Here is an 18,565-nt window from a genome sequence, read left to right as displayed (position 1 = left end):
CAACAAAATACTAGCAAACAGATTCCAACAACACATTAAAAGGATCATACACCATGATCAAGTGGGATTTATCCCAGGGATGCAAGGATTCTTCAATATACGCAAATGAATCAATGTGATATACTATATTAACAAATTGAAGAATAAAAACCATATGATCATCTCAATAGATGCAGAAAAAGTTTTTGACAAAATTCAACACCAATTTATGATAAAAACTCTCCAGAAAGTGGGCATAGAGGGAACCTACCTCAACATAATAAAGGCCATATATGACAAACCCACAGCAAACATCATTCTCAATGGTGAAAAACTGAAAGCATTTCCTCTAAGATCAGGAACAAGACAAGGATGTCCACTCTCACCACTATGATTCAACATAGTTTTGGAAGCCCTAGCCACGGCAATCAGAGAAGAAAAAGAAATAGAAGGAATACAAATTGGAAAAGAAGAAGTAAAACTGTCACTGTTTGCAGATGACATGATACTATATATAGAGAATCCTAAGACTGCCACCAGAGGACTACTAGAGCTAATCAATGAATTTGGTAAAGTTGCAGGATACAAAATTAATGCACAGAAATCTCTTGCACTGCTGTACACTAATGAAGAAAAATCTGAAAGAGAAATTAAGGAAACACTCCCATTTACCACTGCAAGAAAAAGAATAAAATACCTAGGAATAAACCTACCTAGGGAGACAAAAGACCTGTATGCAGAAAACTACAAGACACTGATGAAAGAAATTAAAGATGATACCAACGGATGGAGAGATATACCATGTTCTTGCATTGGAAGAATCAATATTGTGAAAATGACTATACTACCCAAAGCAATCTACAGATTCAATGCAATCCCTATCAAATTACCAATGGCATTTTTTACAGAACTAGAACAAAAAATCTTAAAATTTGTATGGAGACACAAAAGACCCCAAAGAGCAAAAGCAATCTTGAGCGAAAAAAATGGAGTGGGAGGAATCAGACTCCCTTACTTCAGAGTATACTACAAAGCTACAGTAATGAAGACAATATGGTACTAGAACAAAAACAGAAACATAGATCAATGGAAGAAGATAGAAAGCCCAGAGATAAACCCACACACCTATGGTCAACTAATCTATGACAAAGGAGGCAAGGATATACAATGCAGAAAAGTTTCTTCAATAAGTGGTGCTGGGAAAACTGGACAGCTACATGTAAAAGAATGAAATTAGAATACTCCCTAACACCAAACACAAAAATAAACTCAAAATGGATTAGAGACCTAAATGTAAGACCGGACAGTATAAAACTCTCAGAGGAAAACATAGGAAGAACACGCTTTGACATAAATCACAGCAAGATCTTTTTTGATCCACCTCGTTGAGTAATGGAAATAAAAACAAAAGTAAACAAATGGGACCTAATGAAACTTAAAAGCTTTTGCACAGCAAAGGAAACCATAAACAAGATGAAAAGACAACCCTCAGAATGGGAGAAAATATTTGCAAATGAGTCAACGGACAAAGGATTCATCTCCAAAATATATAAACAGCTCATGCAGCTCAATATTAAAGAAACAAACAACCCAATCCAAAAATGGGCAGAAGACCTAAATAGACATTTCTCCAAAGCAGACATACAGATGGCCAAGAAGCAAATGAAAAGCGGCTCAACATCACCAATTATTAGAGAAATGCAAATCAAAACTACAATGAGGTATCACCTCACACCAGTTAGAATGGGCATCATCAGAAAATCTATAAACAATAAATGATGGAGAGGGTTGGAGAAAAGGGAACCCTCTTGCACTGTTGGTGGGAATGTAAATTGATACAGCCACTATGGAAAACAGTATGGATGTTCCTTAAAAAACTAAAAATAGAATTACCTTATGATGCAGCAATCCCACTACTGGGCATATGCCCAGAGAAAACCATAATTCAAAAAGACACATGCATCCCAATGTTCACTGCAGCACTATTTACGACAGCCAGGCCATGGAAGCAACCTAAATGCCCATCGACAGACAAATGGATAAAGAAGATGTGGTACATAAACACAATGGAATATTACTCAGCCATAAAAAGGAACGAAATTGGGTCATTTGTTGAGACGTGGATGGATCTAGAGACTGTCATACAGAGTGAAGTAAGTCAGAAAGAGAAAAAAAAATATCGTATATTAACGCATGTATGTGGAACCTAGAAAAATGGTACAGATGAACCAGTTTGCAGGGCAGAAGTTGAGACACAGATGTAGAGAACAGACGTATGGACACCAAGGGGGGAAAGCCGCGGGGGGGGGTGGGGATGGTGGTGTGATGAATTGGGTGACTGGGATTGACATGTATACACTGATGTGTATAAAACTGATGACTAATAAGAACCTACTGTATAAAAAAGTAAATAAAATAAAATTCAAAAACAAAACAAAAAATGTAACGTAAAATTAATTTTTAAAAAATTAATAAAACAGAATAGTGATGTCTAGGGACGAGGGAAAGAGGGGAGTGGGGAGAAGAACCCCCACTCCCCCCCCCCTTTTTTTTTTTGTGGTATGTGGGCCTCTCACTGTTGTGACCTCTCCCGTTGTGGAGCAACAGGCTCTGGACGCGTAGGCTCAGCGGCCATGGCTCACGGGCCTAGCCGCTCCGCGGCATGTGGGATCTTCCTGGACCGGGGCACGAACCCGTGTGCCCTGCATCGGCAGGCGGACTCTCAACCACTGCGCCACCAGGGAAGCCCATGTTTTTTTTTTTTTTTTTTTTTGCGGTACGTGGGTCTCTCACTGTTGTGGCCTCTCCCGTTGTGGAGCACAGGCTCCGGACGCGCAGGCTCAGTGGCCATGGCTCACGGGCCTAGCCGCTCCGCGGCATGTGGGATCTTCCTGGACCGGGGCACGAACCCGCGTCCCCTGCATCGGCAGGCGGACTCTCAACCACTACGCCACCAGGGAAGCCCATGTTTTTTAAAAAACAACCCTCTTGGTTCAGTTTGGTAGATATTTACTGAGGACTACACAAATTCTAAGTTCCTTTCCGTATTCACATAAGGCGCTGTAAGTAGAAAAATTAAATATAGTTCTCTGAGTTCGTTCATACAGTGGTAGAAATACACTTTTAGACAAATACCTAATAAAATGCACAAGTCTTATAACAGCAATGTGCACTGAGAAAGCAATTAACTGCAGCAGGGAGGGGTCAGGAAAAGTATAAAAAGAAAATGAAAATTCAGCTCAGCTGAGTCTTATTGTTATACAGTCTACCTAGAGCACCTGGGACACATGCTAGAAACAACCAATGCCTCATTTTACAGATTAATGTTTTTCATTACCATATTTCCCATACCTGTACTCCTTTATAAGTTGACAAAAATGTATTCAGCACCAACAAGGTACCTGACATGGGCTGGAACTGGCCAAAAATGTTAATAAAGAGCTCACAGACCAGGAGTCAGCAAATTTATTCTGTAAAGGGCCAGAGGGTAAATATTTTAGGTTTTGCAGATCCTATGGTCTCTGTCCCAAGTCAAATTTGCCACTGTAGTATAAATGCAGCCAGAGATTATATGCAAACAAATAAGCATGAACTGTTTAAATAAAACTTTATTTACAAACAAAGACGTGGGCCGAGTTTGCTAACCCGCATCAGAGACCAGGAGGGAGATGAGTAAGTAGAGCAGAGGTGATGCTCTGAGTGTTGACAGCACAGAAGAAAACAGCCAACTCAGCCTGGAGGCGATAAAGCAAAACCTGACAGAACACGAGGTTCCAGAGGGAAGTTGTGAGGAGGAGGTGGGCACAGCACAAGTCTGTGCTCCCTCTGTCCGTCTAGTTCAGCCTGTCTTACATCAAGGCTGGAGGGAGGGAAGGCCATTAAATTACAGGCCTGCTTCTAACTGCTCCTCCTCTTCACTTCCTTGTACACATTAGCTCACATTAATATTTACAAAATAATGTTGGGATAATGGCATTCTCTTGCTCAAAAGAGAATGTCCCTATTTGTCCCTATTTGCCAAATTCCAATGGTATAAAATGCTGCGCCAGCCCAACTAAACACATGGTAATTATCATACACTTGTCTGAATTACAGCTTTACGTGTACGTGTTATTTCCATTACTATAGACTGCCTTAGAGGACTAAAACAATTCCACAATCCACCTTCTCTGCTCCAAAACTCAGGTTTCTTTGTGCAACGAAATGTGTTAAAATTTACTAAAGTATGCTGTTTTAAGATGTTTATTCATTGTAAAAAATTTTTTGAGAAACTTTTACTGCCAAATATTATATTAGTGGAAAAACGGAACTTGGCTTTCTCTCTAATAGAACCGTAAATTGATCTTAGAGCGCCTGTAAGAGGTTATAAGAGCTTACTTACTATTTAACTTCCGTGTAATTTGCCCAGAAAGCAGATATCCCAGGTCCACCAGAATAGTTTTCTCTGCTTTCTACTGACTTTACCATTTCTGTTTTTGAAGAAAGGTTCCTCACCTATGAGAGTGCTAAGGATCCTTATAATTGTATTACCTTCATGTATATTTAAAAAGATTTTTAATTGTAGTAAAATACACAGAACACAAAATTTACCACCTTAACCATTTTTAAGTGCATACTTCAGTGGTATTAAGTACATTCATATTGTTGTACAACTATCACCACCTGTACAACTCTTTTCGTCTTGTAAAACTGAAACATTAAATGTTAAACAGTTCTCCCCACTCCCCTTTCCCTCTTCCCTAAACATCACTATGCTACTTTCTGTCTCTATGATTTTGAGTACTCTAAGTATGTCATACACATGGAATCATGCAGTATTCATCTTTTTGTGACTGGCTTATTTCACTTAACATAATGTTCTCAAGGTCAATCCACTGTAGTGTATGTCAGAATTCCCTTCCTTTTATAAGGATGACTGATATGGAGGGTTACTTCTGTCACTTTGCTATTTGTTTTCTATATGCCTTGTGGTTCTTTTGTCCCTATTTCCTGCATTACTGTCTTCTTTGTGCTTAGTTGACATTTGTATTGTGAAACATTTAAATTCATCTCTCATTTACTTTTTAAAAAAAATTTATTGATTTATTTATCTTTGGCTGTGGTGGGTCTTTGTTGCTGTGCACCGGCTTTCTCTAGTTGCGGCAAGCAGGAGTTACTCTTTGTTGCGGTGCACAGGCTTCTCATTGCGGTGGCTTCTCTTGTTCCAGAGCACGGGGCTCTAGGCACGCAGGCTTCCGTAGTTGTGGCGCACAGGCTCAGTAGTTGTGGCATGCGGGCTCTAGAGCACAGGCTCAGTAGTTGTGGCACACGGGCTTAGCTGCTATGCAGCATGTGGGATCTTCCTGGCTCAGGGCTCGAACCCATGTCCCCTGCACAGCAGGCAGATTCTTAACCATGGTGCCACCAGGAAAGCCCCGATCATTTCATTTTATATATTGGGTTGGCCAAAAGGTTCGTTCGGTTTTTTTCCGTAAGATGGCTCTAGTAGCACTTAGCTGTCTTTAACTTCATTTGAAACAATTTTGTTAGATTGTATGTGACAGCTGTCATATCAGCATGCATTTAAAAAAAGACATCAGGGACTTCCCTGGTGGCGCAGTGGTTAAGAATCCACCTGCAACGCAGGGGACACGGGTTCGATCCCTGGTCCGGGAAGATCCCACACACCTCAGAGCAACTAAGCCCGTGCACCACAACTACTGAGCTTGCGCTCTAGAGCCCATGAGCCACAACTACTGAGCCCGCGTACTGCAACTAATGAAGCCTGTGCACCTAGAGCCCATGCTCTGCAACAGGAAGCCATTGCAATGAGAAGCCCACGCACCACAACAAAGAGTAGACCCCTGCTCGCCACAACTAGAGAAAGCCCGTGCGCAGCAACGAAGACCCAAGACCCAATGCAGCCAAAATAAAATTAAAATTAAAAAAGACATCAAAATTGGTGAATTTTTGTGTAGCCATTTTAATATTGAAGATGGAAGAGAAAAAGCAACATTTTCAGCATATTATGTTTTATCATTTCAGGAAGGTAAAAACACAACCGAAATGCAAAAAAAGATTTGTGCAGTGTATGGAGAAGGTGCTCTGACATGTCAAAAGCAGTTTGCACAGTTTCATGATGGAGATTTCTCGCTGGACAATGCTCCACTGTTGGGTAGACCATATGAAGTTGATAGCGATCAAATCGAGACGTTAATTGAGAACAATCAACATTACACCACCTGGGAGGTAGCTGACATACTCAGAATATCCAAATCAAGTGCTGAAAATCATTTGCACCAGCTTGGTTATGTGAAACGCTTTGATGTTTGGGTTCCACATAAGATAAGCGAAAAAACCTTCTTAACTGTATTTCCGCAGGCAATTCTTCACTACTTAAATGTAATGAAAACGTTCCGTTTTTTAAAACAAATTGTGACAGGCAATGAAAAGAGGATACTGTACAATAATGTGGAACAGAAGAGATAGTGGGGCAAACGAAATAAACCACCAACAACCACACCAAAGGCTGGTCTTCATCCAAAGAAGGTGATATTGTTTATATGGTGGGATTGGAAGGGAGTTGTCTATTATGAGCTCCTTCCAAAAAACCAAACGATTAATTCCAACAAGTACTGCTCCCACTTAGACCAACTGAAAGCAGCACTCGACGAAAGGAGTCCAGAATTAGTCAACAGAAAACGCATAATCTTCCATCAGGATAACGCAAGATTACATGTTTCTTTGATGACCAGGCAAAAACTGTACAGCTTGGCTGGGAAGTTCTGATTCATCTGCTGTATTCACCAGACCTTGCACCTTCGGATTTCCATTTACTTTGGTCTTTACAAAATTCTCTTAATGAAAAAATTTCAATTCCCTGGAAGACTGTAAAAGGCACCTGGAACAGTTCTTTGCTCAAAAAGATAACAAGTTTTGGGAAGATGGAATTATTAAGTTGCCTGAAAAATGGCAGAAGGTAGTGGAACAAAATGGTATATACGTTATTCAATAAAGTTCTTGGTGAAAATGAAAAATGGGTCTTTTATTTTGACTTAAAAACTGAAGGCACTTTTTAGTCCACCCAAAAAGTGTATACCTATTTTCTCTGTGTTAACAAGGGGATTACTTTCGATACCATAAAATTACAATACTCTAATTTGGACTTCTACCAGCTTAACTCCAATAACATATAAAAACTCTGCTCCTGGGCTTCCCTGGTGGCACAGTGGTTAAGAATCTGCCGGCCAATGCAGGGAACACAGGTTCGAGCCGTGGTAAGGGAAGATCCCACATGCCACGGACCAACTAAGCCCGTGCACCACAACTACTGAGTCTGCGCTCTAGAGCCCTCAAGCCACAACTACTCAGTCCGCGTGCTACAACTACTGAAGCCCACGTGCCTAGAGCCCATGCTCCGCAACAAGAGAAGCCACTGAAATGAGAAGCCCACACACTGCAAGGAAGAGCAGCCCCCCCTCGCTGCAACTAGAGAGAGCCCGCGCGCAGCAATGAAGACCCAATGCAGCCAAAAATAAATAAATTAAATAAATTAAAAAAAGAAAAAAAATACTGCTCCTTTACATCTCTGCCCTACTTCTTTCAGTTGCTGATGTCACCAAACTACATCTTTGCACAATAATATCATTGTTTGTATGTTTCAAAATGTAAAACTAATAATTTTTTTAAAGTGCATTAGTCTCTTAAATCATGTAGAAAAACAAAATGGGGAGTTACAAACCAGTTACAATGATACCAGCTTTTAGACTAGTAATTGCTTTTTAAAAAATTTATTAGTCTCAAATCATGTAGAAAAAGGGGAGTCACAAACCACTGCTGTAACAATTCTAGCTTTTATAACTGCCCGTGTATTTACCTTTACTGAGCTCTCCATTTCTCCACATGGCTTCAAGCCACTGCCTAGTGTCCCTTCCTTTCAATCTGCAAGACTCCATTTAGCACTTCTTTCAGTGCAACTCTAGTAGTAACAAATAGCTTCAGCTTTTGTTTATCTGGAAATGACTCTCATTTCTGAAGGACAATTTTGCCAGATATAGGATTCCTGGTTGATAGCTTTTTTTCTTTTAGCACTTTGAATATATCAGCCCAGTTTCTCCTGGCCTGTAAAGTTTCCACTGAGAAATCTGCCGGAAATCTTACTAACAATTCCTTGTATGTGATAAGCCACATCCCTCTTGCTGATTTCAAGATTCTCTGGCTTTCAACAGTTAGGTTATGGTGTGTCTGGGTGTGGGTCTCCTTGAGTTCATCGTACTTGGAGTTCATTAAGTTTCTTAGACGTTTATATACATGTCTTTCATCAAATTTGGGAAGTTTTCAGCCATTAACTCTTCAGATACGCTGTCCGTCCCTCTCTCCCTCTTCTCCTTCCTATGATGCACATGTTGGTCTGTGTGACAATGTCCCACAGGTCCCTTAACCTCTGTTCATTTTTCTTCAATCTTTTATCTTTCTGTTACTCAGACTCAATAATTTCCATTGTCCTAGCTTCCAGTTCACTGAGTCTTCTTCTTCAGGAAAGGTTCAAATCTGCCTTTGAATCTCTCTAATGAATTTTTCATTTTAGTTATTGTATTTTCCAGCTCCAGACTTTCTTTTTTGGTTTCTTTTTAGATTTTCTATCTCCTTATTGATATTTCTGTTTTGTTCGTATAGTTTTTTTTTACTTTCTCCATGTCTTCTTTTAGCTTTGAGCCTCTTTAAGACAGTTGTTTTCAACTCTTTGTCTAGTATATCTGCCATCAGATCTTTTTCAGGGACAGTTCCTGTTAGTTTATTTTTTTTTTCCTATGAATGAGCTATACCTTCCTGTTTCTTCTTTTTTTTTTTTGGTGGAAAGTAGTCATTTGAATCTAAAAATGCGGTACCTCTGGAAATCAGATTCTTCTCCTTCCCCAACATTTGCTGTTTTTTTTTTGTTTTTGTTGATTGTTGTACGTTGTCTCTGAGCCAAGATCAGTGTGAGGCACAAACTTAAAATCCTCTCAGGTCTTTTCTGAGTCTGCATGTTTCTCTGGATATGCATGGTGACTTTTTTTTTTTTTAAGATGTTGGGGGTAGGAATTTATTTATTTATTTTTGCTGTGTTGGGTCTTCATTTCTACGCAAGGGCTTTCTCTAGTTGTGGCAAGCGGGGGTCACTCTTCATCGCGGTGCGCAGGCCTCTCACTATCACGGCCTCTCTTGCTGCGGAGCACAGGCTCCAGACGCGCAGGCTCAGTAGTTGTGGCTCACGGGCCCAGTTGCTCCGCAGCATGTGGGGTCATCCCAGACCAGGGCTCAAACCCATGTCCCCTGCATTAGCAGGCAGATTCTCAACTGCTGCGCCACCAGGGGAGCCCCATGGTGACTTTTTAATTTCCCTCAGATCCATGGTTGCTTCGAATGCCTTAAGTTTTAACGTCTGTCTCCCCAAAGGTGAAAAGAGAAAAATGTAGCAGGGGGGAAAAGAGCTGCTGGCCCTTTAAATCCTCTGGAAGTCACTTCAGCCAGAAGGGGAGAGGCTTGCAACAAACTGGGGAGGAACAATAACAATGGCCGCCCACCTCTTTCCCCCCAGATCTGAAGTAGCCATCAACAATCAGAGCACAGATCCCTGATACATGGAGGACAGGGACCTGTGTGCCCACCCTGGTTCCCACAAGGTGCAGCAAACTGCTTCTGGGATGCGTGCACAGCTGGATGTCTCAGTGCTGGGATGTGGGGGATGAGTAGCCCCTGCTACCTAACTAAGAGGTGAAACTGACTGAAATTAACCACAATTTACTATCGAAGCCTTCCCCTGGAAGTTGCAAAGATTCAAGAGAGTCCAGAGACCCAAAATAGTTACATCAGATAGATTCTGCCACTGTATTGTTGTACAGGTGGGGAGACAGATTCCTAGTGTTTCCTACTCTACTATCTTCCCAGAATCTTCTCCATCTGTATTTATTTTAAAATACTTTATCTCTTTGATTAAATAGGTAACCAAATATTGCTTTTCAGGTACCCAAAACCGTCTCTTAATCAAGTGACCAAATCTCTGACAACTCTGTAATCTTTCCTTCCCAAGATTAGATCCTAAATTTAGAAAAAATAAAATAAAAATTCTAGGCTACCTCTCACCATATGTATTAGTTAGCTCAACATTTTTGTAAGAGCTGCATGGAAAGACTTACCAAATCAACAAAGATGCTCAGCATTTTCTAGGTTAAGTTTGTATACATAAAATATTATTGGGCTTCCCTGGTGGCGCAGTGGTTAAGAGTCCGCCTGCCGATGCAGGGGACACGGGTTCATGCCCCAGTCCGGGAAGATCCCACATGCCATGGAGTGGCTGGGCCGGTGAGCCATGGCCGCTGAGCCTGTGCGTCCGGAGCCTGTGCTCCGCAACAGGAGAGGCCACAACAGTGAGAGGCCCGCGTACAGCAAAAATATATATATATATATATTATTAATATAAATATTTCAGAAAATGCATGCTTTATGGAGGTCCCAGAGATTTGTCAATGACTTTGCTGTCCGTTTTTACCCTTAGGGAAAATATTCAACAAGCCAGTAACAAATACCCCTATGGAGAACTGTATTCTATTACTGGTTACTATAAGAAATTAACTACAGCCTGTCAGTCTCATTATCAAACAGGCCTTTGCTTCTTGATGACCAGAAGGCTCCTGGAAAAGACTGTACTAGGAACACTAAACTACTGACACCTCAGAAAACACACTCTTGAGTACAGGCTTCTGAGCTGACACTGCTAACGTTGAACAATGGACTGAGTCAATATTCCTAAGGCTTTTTTAGTCCAGAAGCTGATATACATCATAAAAGCAGACTCACCCAAAACCCAGCATGATAAGAATTACTAGGACTGAATGAACTGAATTAAATGAAATTTAATTATGTGTATTTGTTTGAAATACAACTGGTATTATACATATATTTTTAACGTTCCATCCTTCTATACTTAATGAACATATGAAGTTCTCTTCTTTCTCTTCTTAATCTATCTCTACCCTCAATTTAGTAAATTATGCTTTTCTAGACTGAAATATAACATCTTGAAATGATTATCTGCTTCTCACTGACCCATTCAGAATTTAGAAATAGTTTTACTGAGTTTTACTTTTCAGGAATATTGTAATTTTCATTGGTTCAATAAGAATGTACACTCCTTTTTACCAGAATATAACTACACAAATCAACTGTGCAACCAAAGCCATACTTGGACTGTCTTATGTGAGGATGAATTTCATTCAATCAGTTATGACAAGCCTGCTGCCCACAAATACACACAGAGCCAATTCCTACATTGTGCCACCAGGGTACTGGCCTAGTGCCCGACTTACAAGGTCTCAGCATCACAGGTGGCAAGGTCATTTAGTAGTAGCCAAAAACCTTGGCAAATCTGAAAACCCTCAAGAAGAAAGAAAATCACCCAAATTTATAGGTACTGCAGGTGAAATTCGGTGGAAAATGTACTGGGCTTGGTTTACTGGCCTTGGGATAGAAGAACAAATAATATTTTAAAAAGTCCAATCTAAGATTCCTTATGAAAACTTCTGGACAGAAATCAATTCTGTGGCCTTAGTAGCTACATATTGCTCAATTCTATAAGGCTCTGGATTTTCAGAGCAAACTCAAGGAAGTCTGTATGCCTAATTAACACTCTGACTGCACCTAAATATTAGGGCTAACCCTACGAGACCAGACTTTCTTTTAAAAGAACATACATTTGTAAATTACCAGGAGACGAGACTATCAGAAAATTTATCCAACACTTAGAAATAAGCCAAAAATAGTCAGTGGCACATCTTTTTAATATCTACGTGGGGAAAGGCCATTCAAGGATTGTTCAGCAGAATGTACTTACTTCATATCATTGTTTACTACTGATTAAAAGTCACAGACTTAGCCTGCTTCCTAACTTGACGAGGTTTTTTTCTAGTAAAGATGCAAACAAGGAAGTATCACTGAAGAGAATGGCTTGAGCAGTTGGAGAATTTCCTTGTCTCACGCGTCTCTGCTCCCACTCCCATTCTAGAGATGGAACAAAACCATCTCAGACTGATTTCAACCTACAGCCTACAGCAAAAATGGCCTCTGACCTCTGTTTTCCTGCTTCCAAGCTCAGAGAGTAGCAGGTTGTTTTTGTGTAAATAATTACCATTTTAAATAGGCTAACAAAACTTGTCATTTTGAAGGGTAGGAAAAAATGCTATTAACTTAAAAGAAAGACTTGCCAAATTTTTATTGTTTATATGGAATAATCTCAGATGGATGAAAAAACTAGAGTAAATCTCCATAATTTCTAGGATTACAAGAAAAATATATGTACACACACACACATATATATCGTTATGTACTAAGAATATTTATCCAACAGAAAAACCAAATCCATAGGGCTTCCCTGGTGGCGCAGTGGTTAAGAATCCACCTACCAATGCAGGCGACACAGGTTCGAGCCCTGGTCCAGGAAGACCCCACATGCCGTGGAGCAACTAAGCCCGTGCTCCACAACTACTGAGCCTGTGCTCTAGAGCCGGTGAGCCACAACTACTGAGCCCACGTGCCACAACTACTGAAGCCTGCGCACCTAGAGCCTGTGCTCTACAACAAGAGAAGCCACAGCAATGAGAAGCCTGCGCACCACAACGAAGAGTAGCCCCCGCTCGCCCCAACTAGAGAAAGCCCACATGTAGCAACAAAGACCAAAAATAAATAAATTAATTAATTAATAAAAAAAACTAAACTAAACTCAACCAATAGATTATCAATGTACTTTACAGTATAATGTTACGGAATTTAACAGCAAGCATTTTAAAGTCCAAAAGAGACAAAAGAATAAAAATAAGCACAAGCAATGGAATATATCAGATAAAACTGTAATAAAAAAATAGCACCTTGTACACAAACATTACTATCTGACCTTCACCACAACAGTACCGGTCGGCTACCTGGTAGGAATATCCCTACTACTGAGTGAGGATGTAAAGCCACAAAGCAGTTAAGTAACTTGTAAACGTAATTACCAAGCTGATAAGTAGGACAAGCACTCAAACCCAAGTCTTCTCACTCCAAGTTTTGGGCTCTGCCTAGTAGGCTTAATTGTGGAACGTGAGGTAAGGAAAGCTTGAGGAATACGATACTACCCTACTCAACAGTACTTTTAACTCAAGCTCTCATCTTACCATATCTCCAAGTTGCTGCCAAGACCCTCAAAGTCCCCATCTGTATGACGTTATCAATCAGCTGATGAATTGTGCCAAGGCGGTGCTACCACAGACACAGCCTTCCTCAGTACCTTGACATAAGCAGACTGGGGCCTCCACTCTACAGTAAATTACAACCTGCTTGGAGAAACAACTCTAATGTGACATTATTCAGAGTACATTAACAAGGGTGCACGATGCACTGAAGGTGAGTGTAGCCTGGGAGGAATCCCATGGACTATTAGGTCGGAGCTAGAAACAACAGATGTACAGACAGCAAAGCGGATGGATCAGAAACAGTCCTTAGGGGAAAAGTAAAACTGAATGAGATGTAATACAACAGGTACACATTTAAAAATACATGTATACAAAACAATGATGGCTATTTTGCAGACATAGACAGAGATATTGATTAAAGACATTGGAAGGGCTGCCTAAGGATAGAGGGGAGTGGAGCAGAAATGAGTACGAAGTGAAAAGAAACAAAGCAAGGACTTTGCTGGAATGAAATATAATGCACCTCTTAAAACTAATGCAACTGGCGGGAAGGGTAGGGACTTCCCTGGCAGTCCTGTGGTTAGGACTCTGAGCTTCCACTGCAGGGGGGCACGGGTTTGATCCCTGGCTGGGGAACGAAAATCCCGCATACGGCGTGCCCGAAAAAACAAAACAAAATCTTATACAACTGATCTATATGGACGGACATGTCAACGTAATCAAGATAATTTTTAAGCGACAAAAGCAAGACAGAGCATGGTATGTATACTATCCCATTTCTGAATACGCATGTCTCAGTGTATACATGTGTATGTTCAATATGAAAAAGAAAGCACACCAAACCAAAAGCAGTGGTAATCTCAGGGACAGAATGGCAGGGGAAGACGGCTTTCCATCTCCAAACCTCTGAATAATTTTACAATTTAAGTTTGTAAAAAGAACATTTTATAAACTCTGCTGTTAGATAGGGGTAGGTTCAAACACCAACTGTGACTTCGGGCAAGCTACTTAACCTTAGATTTCTTACCTATTAAATAGAGAAAACTACAGTACGCTAATTCACAGGGGGATTTAAGAATTAAAAGAGACAGCAAATGCAACACACCTAGCATACAGCTCCCTCCATTCTCCTACGTAATAGCCTGCAATTAAAATTAAGGATGGGTGATAATGAGAAATGCAACAGGAATTCAGAGAAAGAAAAGATCATGGAAAATCAGAGTACCTATGGAAAATCTAAAGAGGCTGGGACTTGAGCTGAGTTTTTTTAAAAATGGTAAAATGTTAGTAACAGAGAGTCAGGGATGCAGAGGAGAAGGTACTACCAAAATAAAATAAATAATCAGAATAAATACACAGGAAGAATGAGAGGTATAAACCTGTGTCCCAGTGCCAACCACAAAATGAATGTGTGATAAATATCTGGTACATCCATGAAAAAGGGTGCACCCTAGGGAACAGGAAACAAGACTGTGTACGTAGAATAGCTCATATTTTAGAGATCCTTGAACTCAAAACGAAGACTGGATTTCACGCAGTTGCAGGACAAGGCTTCTAGAGCTGGAGTTACCGACAAAGCCACATTCTAAGATAAGGTGGCAGTAAGCCAACTGACAGCATACAGAGTAATCAATCAGCTACCTGCATAAAAATATAGTTACACACACACACACACACACACAGGACACAACGTATACGACACACACAGCAGCATCGCCACAGACGGAAATGAGACGGGACCTGAACTCAGGAGGGAGGTCACGAGAGCTGGAGTAGGCGTCCAGTTAATACTTGTAGTACAAACAAACAAGTGCTGAATGAATTCTCAACAACACTTACGGAGTAAGAGCCAGTCTCCCACGTGCTAACTCACCTGGTCCTCTTGAAACAAAATGCCTTTCTGGGCATTTATTCGTTTAAACAGATCCCCTCCTTCACAGTAATCCATCACTATGTAGAGAGAGCCATTTTCTAAAAAATATAAACGTTACAGTCCATTTTTTAAAATGTACATCAAAAGCACAGCTACATTAAAGGTACCTAAAGGTTTACTAAAAAGCAGCAATTAATTAAATACGTTCCACTAAACTTAAAACAGAACCACAGCCAGAAGAATTGAAGTGCAAAGTCAAGGTTTACTGGACGTACAGACTGTGCGGTAACTTGGGTTAACAGGCAACTCCATCATTAATGACTTTTCTGCCAAGAATATATCATCCCATTATCCACACTGACATAAATATCTCTGCAATATGGACAAAATACAGACAGATATAGTTGATTTCATTTAATAGATATATTTCCTTAAACGTCAACTATAAAAATCATATTTTTCCAATCATTTGTCAGAGATGGGTAACCTTGGTTTTTAGCTGACCATTACTTTCCAGCTTTATTTCATCCACTTAATTACCTGTTAAACAAACACAATAACAGATGCTGCGATGAACTGTCAGGACTCAACAGTGAGACAGTCTCTACTCTCCTGGAGCTCTCTTTGTAGTGATACATAATCTGTGAACGAACATGAAGATGGGGCACTTCCCTAATCACCTGTATGCCTCAGTCCACAGGATAAAAGACTTCCATGACCCCTCCTGTGGTAGACAGGATGAGAAGAACACTTCTAATCCTTCTCTCCACCCTCACTCTTCCATAGGACTAAGACCACACCACTTCTTCCCAGGTAAGGAAGAGCGGCCAAGATCACCTATTACAGCTCAAGGAACAGCCTTCCCAGAGTTCACTTCTCTTGCTGCCTTGTGCTGATGGCCTTGCTCCCGGCACCTTGGATGGTGGTCTTGTTACTCGCGGTGCTCACATTCACCTTGTATACACTGCTTCCAATGTGCCCAGGGTTGGGAACCTACATGAATGAGCTGATTAAGAATCTGTGTAACTCTTTACAATTGATACGAAAAGATCATCCAAATATACACGTGAGAAATCACTGTGCGAAAAAAAAACCCCAGAAAACCGTACAATCTACTACTTATGAAAAATATGTATAGAATGTCACCATTTACATAGCATGAGAAACAAAAAGACAAAAAAAAAAGTACCGTGTGCTATGATTTACGTATGATTATTAATGCTTAGAACATTTCTGGAGGGAAACTCAAGATAGTGGTAAAACAGTGGGTACCTCCAGGAGGGAAAAACAGGTGACTCAAAACTAGAAACAGAAGGCAAATTTTTTACCGTTATGTAACCTTTGAATTCTGTACCATCTGCATGTAGCAAAAATTAAATAAAACCATTACAAGGTTTTTTTAAAAAGGTGTGTGTGTCTGCGTGTGAGAGACAGAAACAGACACAGAGACAGGGAGACAGAGAAGGTTAAACAGGACCTGAGAAAGGAAATGGAGAAGCAATCCTGAAGAAAAATATCTGAGCTCTGCTATATTTTTTGCTGTTTAAACATTTATCATTTATTTTGGGGTAAGTACTAGTTAAAATGTAAGGTTAAAAGAAAAGTCTTTTCTGCATGAGGGAAATACTAATCTGTTCTGTATTCCTTCGATCATTCAAGCATCTGAGTGCTAACTATGTTCCAGGCACTTTGTACAAGATGCCAGGGATACAGAAATATAAGACACCACCCCTATCACCAATGGGCTCACACAGTACTGAAGAAACACCCTCCAAAAAAACCCAACATAATGACCACCTAGAAACTGCTTGAAATTGAAGCAAAAAGACTGTAAGGCGAGTGACAAAGCCTCAAGGCATGTTAGAAAACGACCGAGAGTTTAAGAGAGGAGACCTCTCAGAGAAGAATGCACTGCTAGCAGGTTAACCCTATAATTCTAACACTTTTCTCCCTTCATCGCCTCTCACTTGAGAAGCTGAAAAAAATCCCAGATTCCCTAATTCCCAGTCTCCCCTACAGTTAGAGGGGGTCACTGACCCCATATCGGTCACTAAGATCTAAGAGGAAATCTGAACAGTGGCTTCTGAGAAAGCACTGGCTCGTCTGGTCACAGGACAGACAAGAGCAAGCTACTGGTGCTGCCCTTGCCCCTTCTTCTAGCATCTTTTGGATGCAGGCGCTGCCTGGAGTTGCAAAGCTTCTTCTCAGGACAAGGAGACAGCATTAGGCTTAAAAACGTGCCTATTAAGGATGTCAGAGTAGAAATCAGACAGGGCCTAAGCTGCCATATACACACTATACACAGGATAGCTCATCTTTCAGACTTCCTGTTAGGTGAGATCATTAAATATCTTTCTCACTTAAGCCAATACTGGCCAGATTTTCTGTTACCTGCAGCAAAAAGCAATCCAAATTTAGCCTCAAAGAAAAGCTTTCTTCAAGTACATAGAGAAGTTAGATTTTGGCAACACCAATGGGGAACAAGGTGAATGCCAACACAAGCTCCATAAGTGAGACTGAAAAGCTTCCATTAAAGATATAAAAGCTACTTTTGCAACACTAAGAAGTAAAACAAGCTTATGAGGTCAAAAAAACACAGACTGTAGGAAAATACAAACAAAAGAATGAAAGCAATTAGAAGGTGATAGCTAGAGACAACTAAAAACAGAGAGCAATATATGAATAACAGTAGAGAAAACAAAACTGTATATAACACAGATACCCCAATATACAGTGACACAACACTTTCTCAATGATAAGATCAAATTTTTAAAAATTTTAAAATGTTAGGAATATAGACAAAAATGTCTAATTATAATATTTAATATAATCTAATTATACATTCATATACTTGAAAATACTGTTTTCTCCCCACTCTCCAGTTTTACAAAACAATTTTATCCAAATTTTTCACATGTATCATCAATATAAATGTCTTGTATTGATTCACCTATGTTTTCCCGATACACATGATCTTCATTTCCTTTTAAGTTAACTGAAAGAGAGCACTTTTAAAATCTGTTTATGTTGTCAGTGGAATTTTTTCTATGTCCTAATTCCCATACACATAAGATTGAACTTTAAAAAAACCATCCTAGAGAGTTCATATGCATGATTGTCACAACATAACCATACTGCCTTTTAAGTGACTTTAGAAGGCTTACAATAGTATCTGCAATTATGACATCAGTATTAAATTTCTTTGATGCCTCTTTTTAAAACTGATTCTGCCTGAGGACCTCTATAAGCACTCAAAACTAACTCAGTGAAGTTTTCTTCCCCAAAACCACTTTGTTATTTAATGTATTTTAAAATTTGAGAACACATCCTGTAATACAAGAGACTTTATAAGCTAAGACAACTTTATGACAAACAAATTTTGGAATATTTTTCCTTATCTTAAGATATATATGGATTCTTTAAAAACAGTGAAATGAAAACTTTCCTGAAACAAAGAAAAACCAGAATCTGCAGGCAGAAAGGGTACAAAATGTTCCAAGAGAGACAGAATCAGAATTATTAATAC

The 18,565-nt window shown here is 39.9% G+C and overlaps 1 protein-coding gene across 4 annotated transcripts in view; it reads right to left on the bottom strand.

Annotated features, from left to right (window-relative positions):
* The window catches only part of NEK1 (NIMA related kinase 1), a 210,494-nt gene that overhangs the window by 171,810 nt on the left and 20,119 nt on the right, over positions 1 to 18,565 (bottom strand). For all 4 annotated transcript variants that reach the window (XM_082843558.1, XM_082843560.1, XM_082843559.1 and 1 more), the window contains exon 4: positions 15,040 to 15,137. In XM_082843558.1, coding sequence (XP_082699684.1) covers positions 15,040 to 15,137 — 98 coding nt within the window. The remainder of the gene's footprint in view (positions 1 to 15,039; positions 15,138 to 18,565) is intronic.

The sequence above is a fragment of the Leucopleurus acutus genome (assembly GCF_964270905.1).
Source record: "Leucopleurus acutus genome assembly, chromosome: 7".
Lineage (NCBI taxonomy): Eukaryota > Metazoa > Chordata > Mammalia > Artiodactyla > Delphinidae > Leucopleurus > Leucopleurus acutus.
Note: the sequence above shows the minus strand (reverse complement) of the source record. Positions and strands in the feature narration are given on the sequence as shown.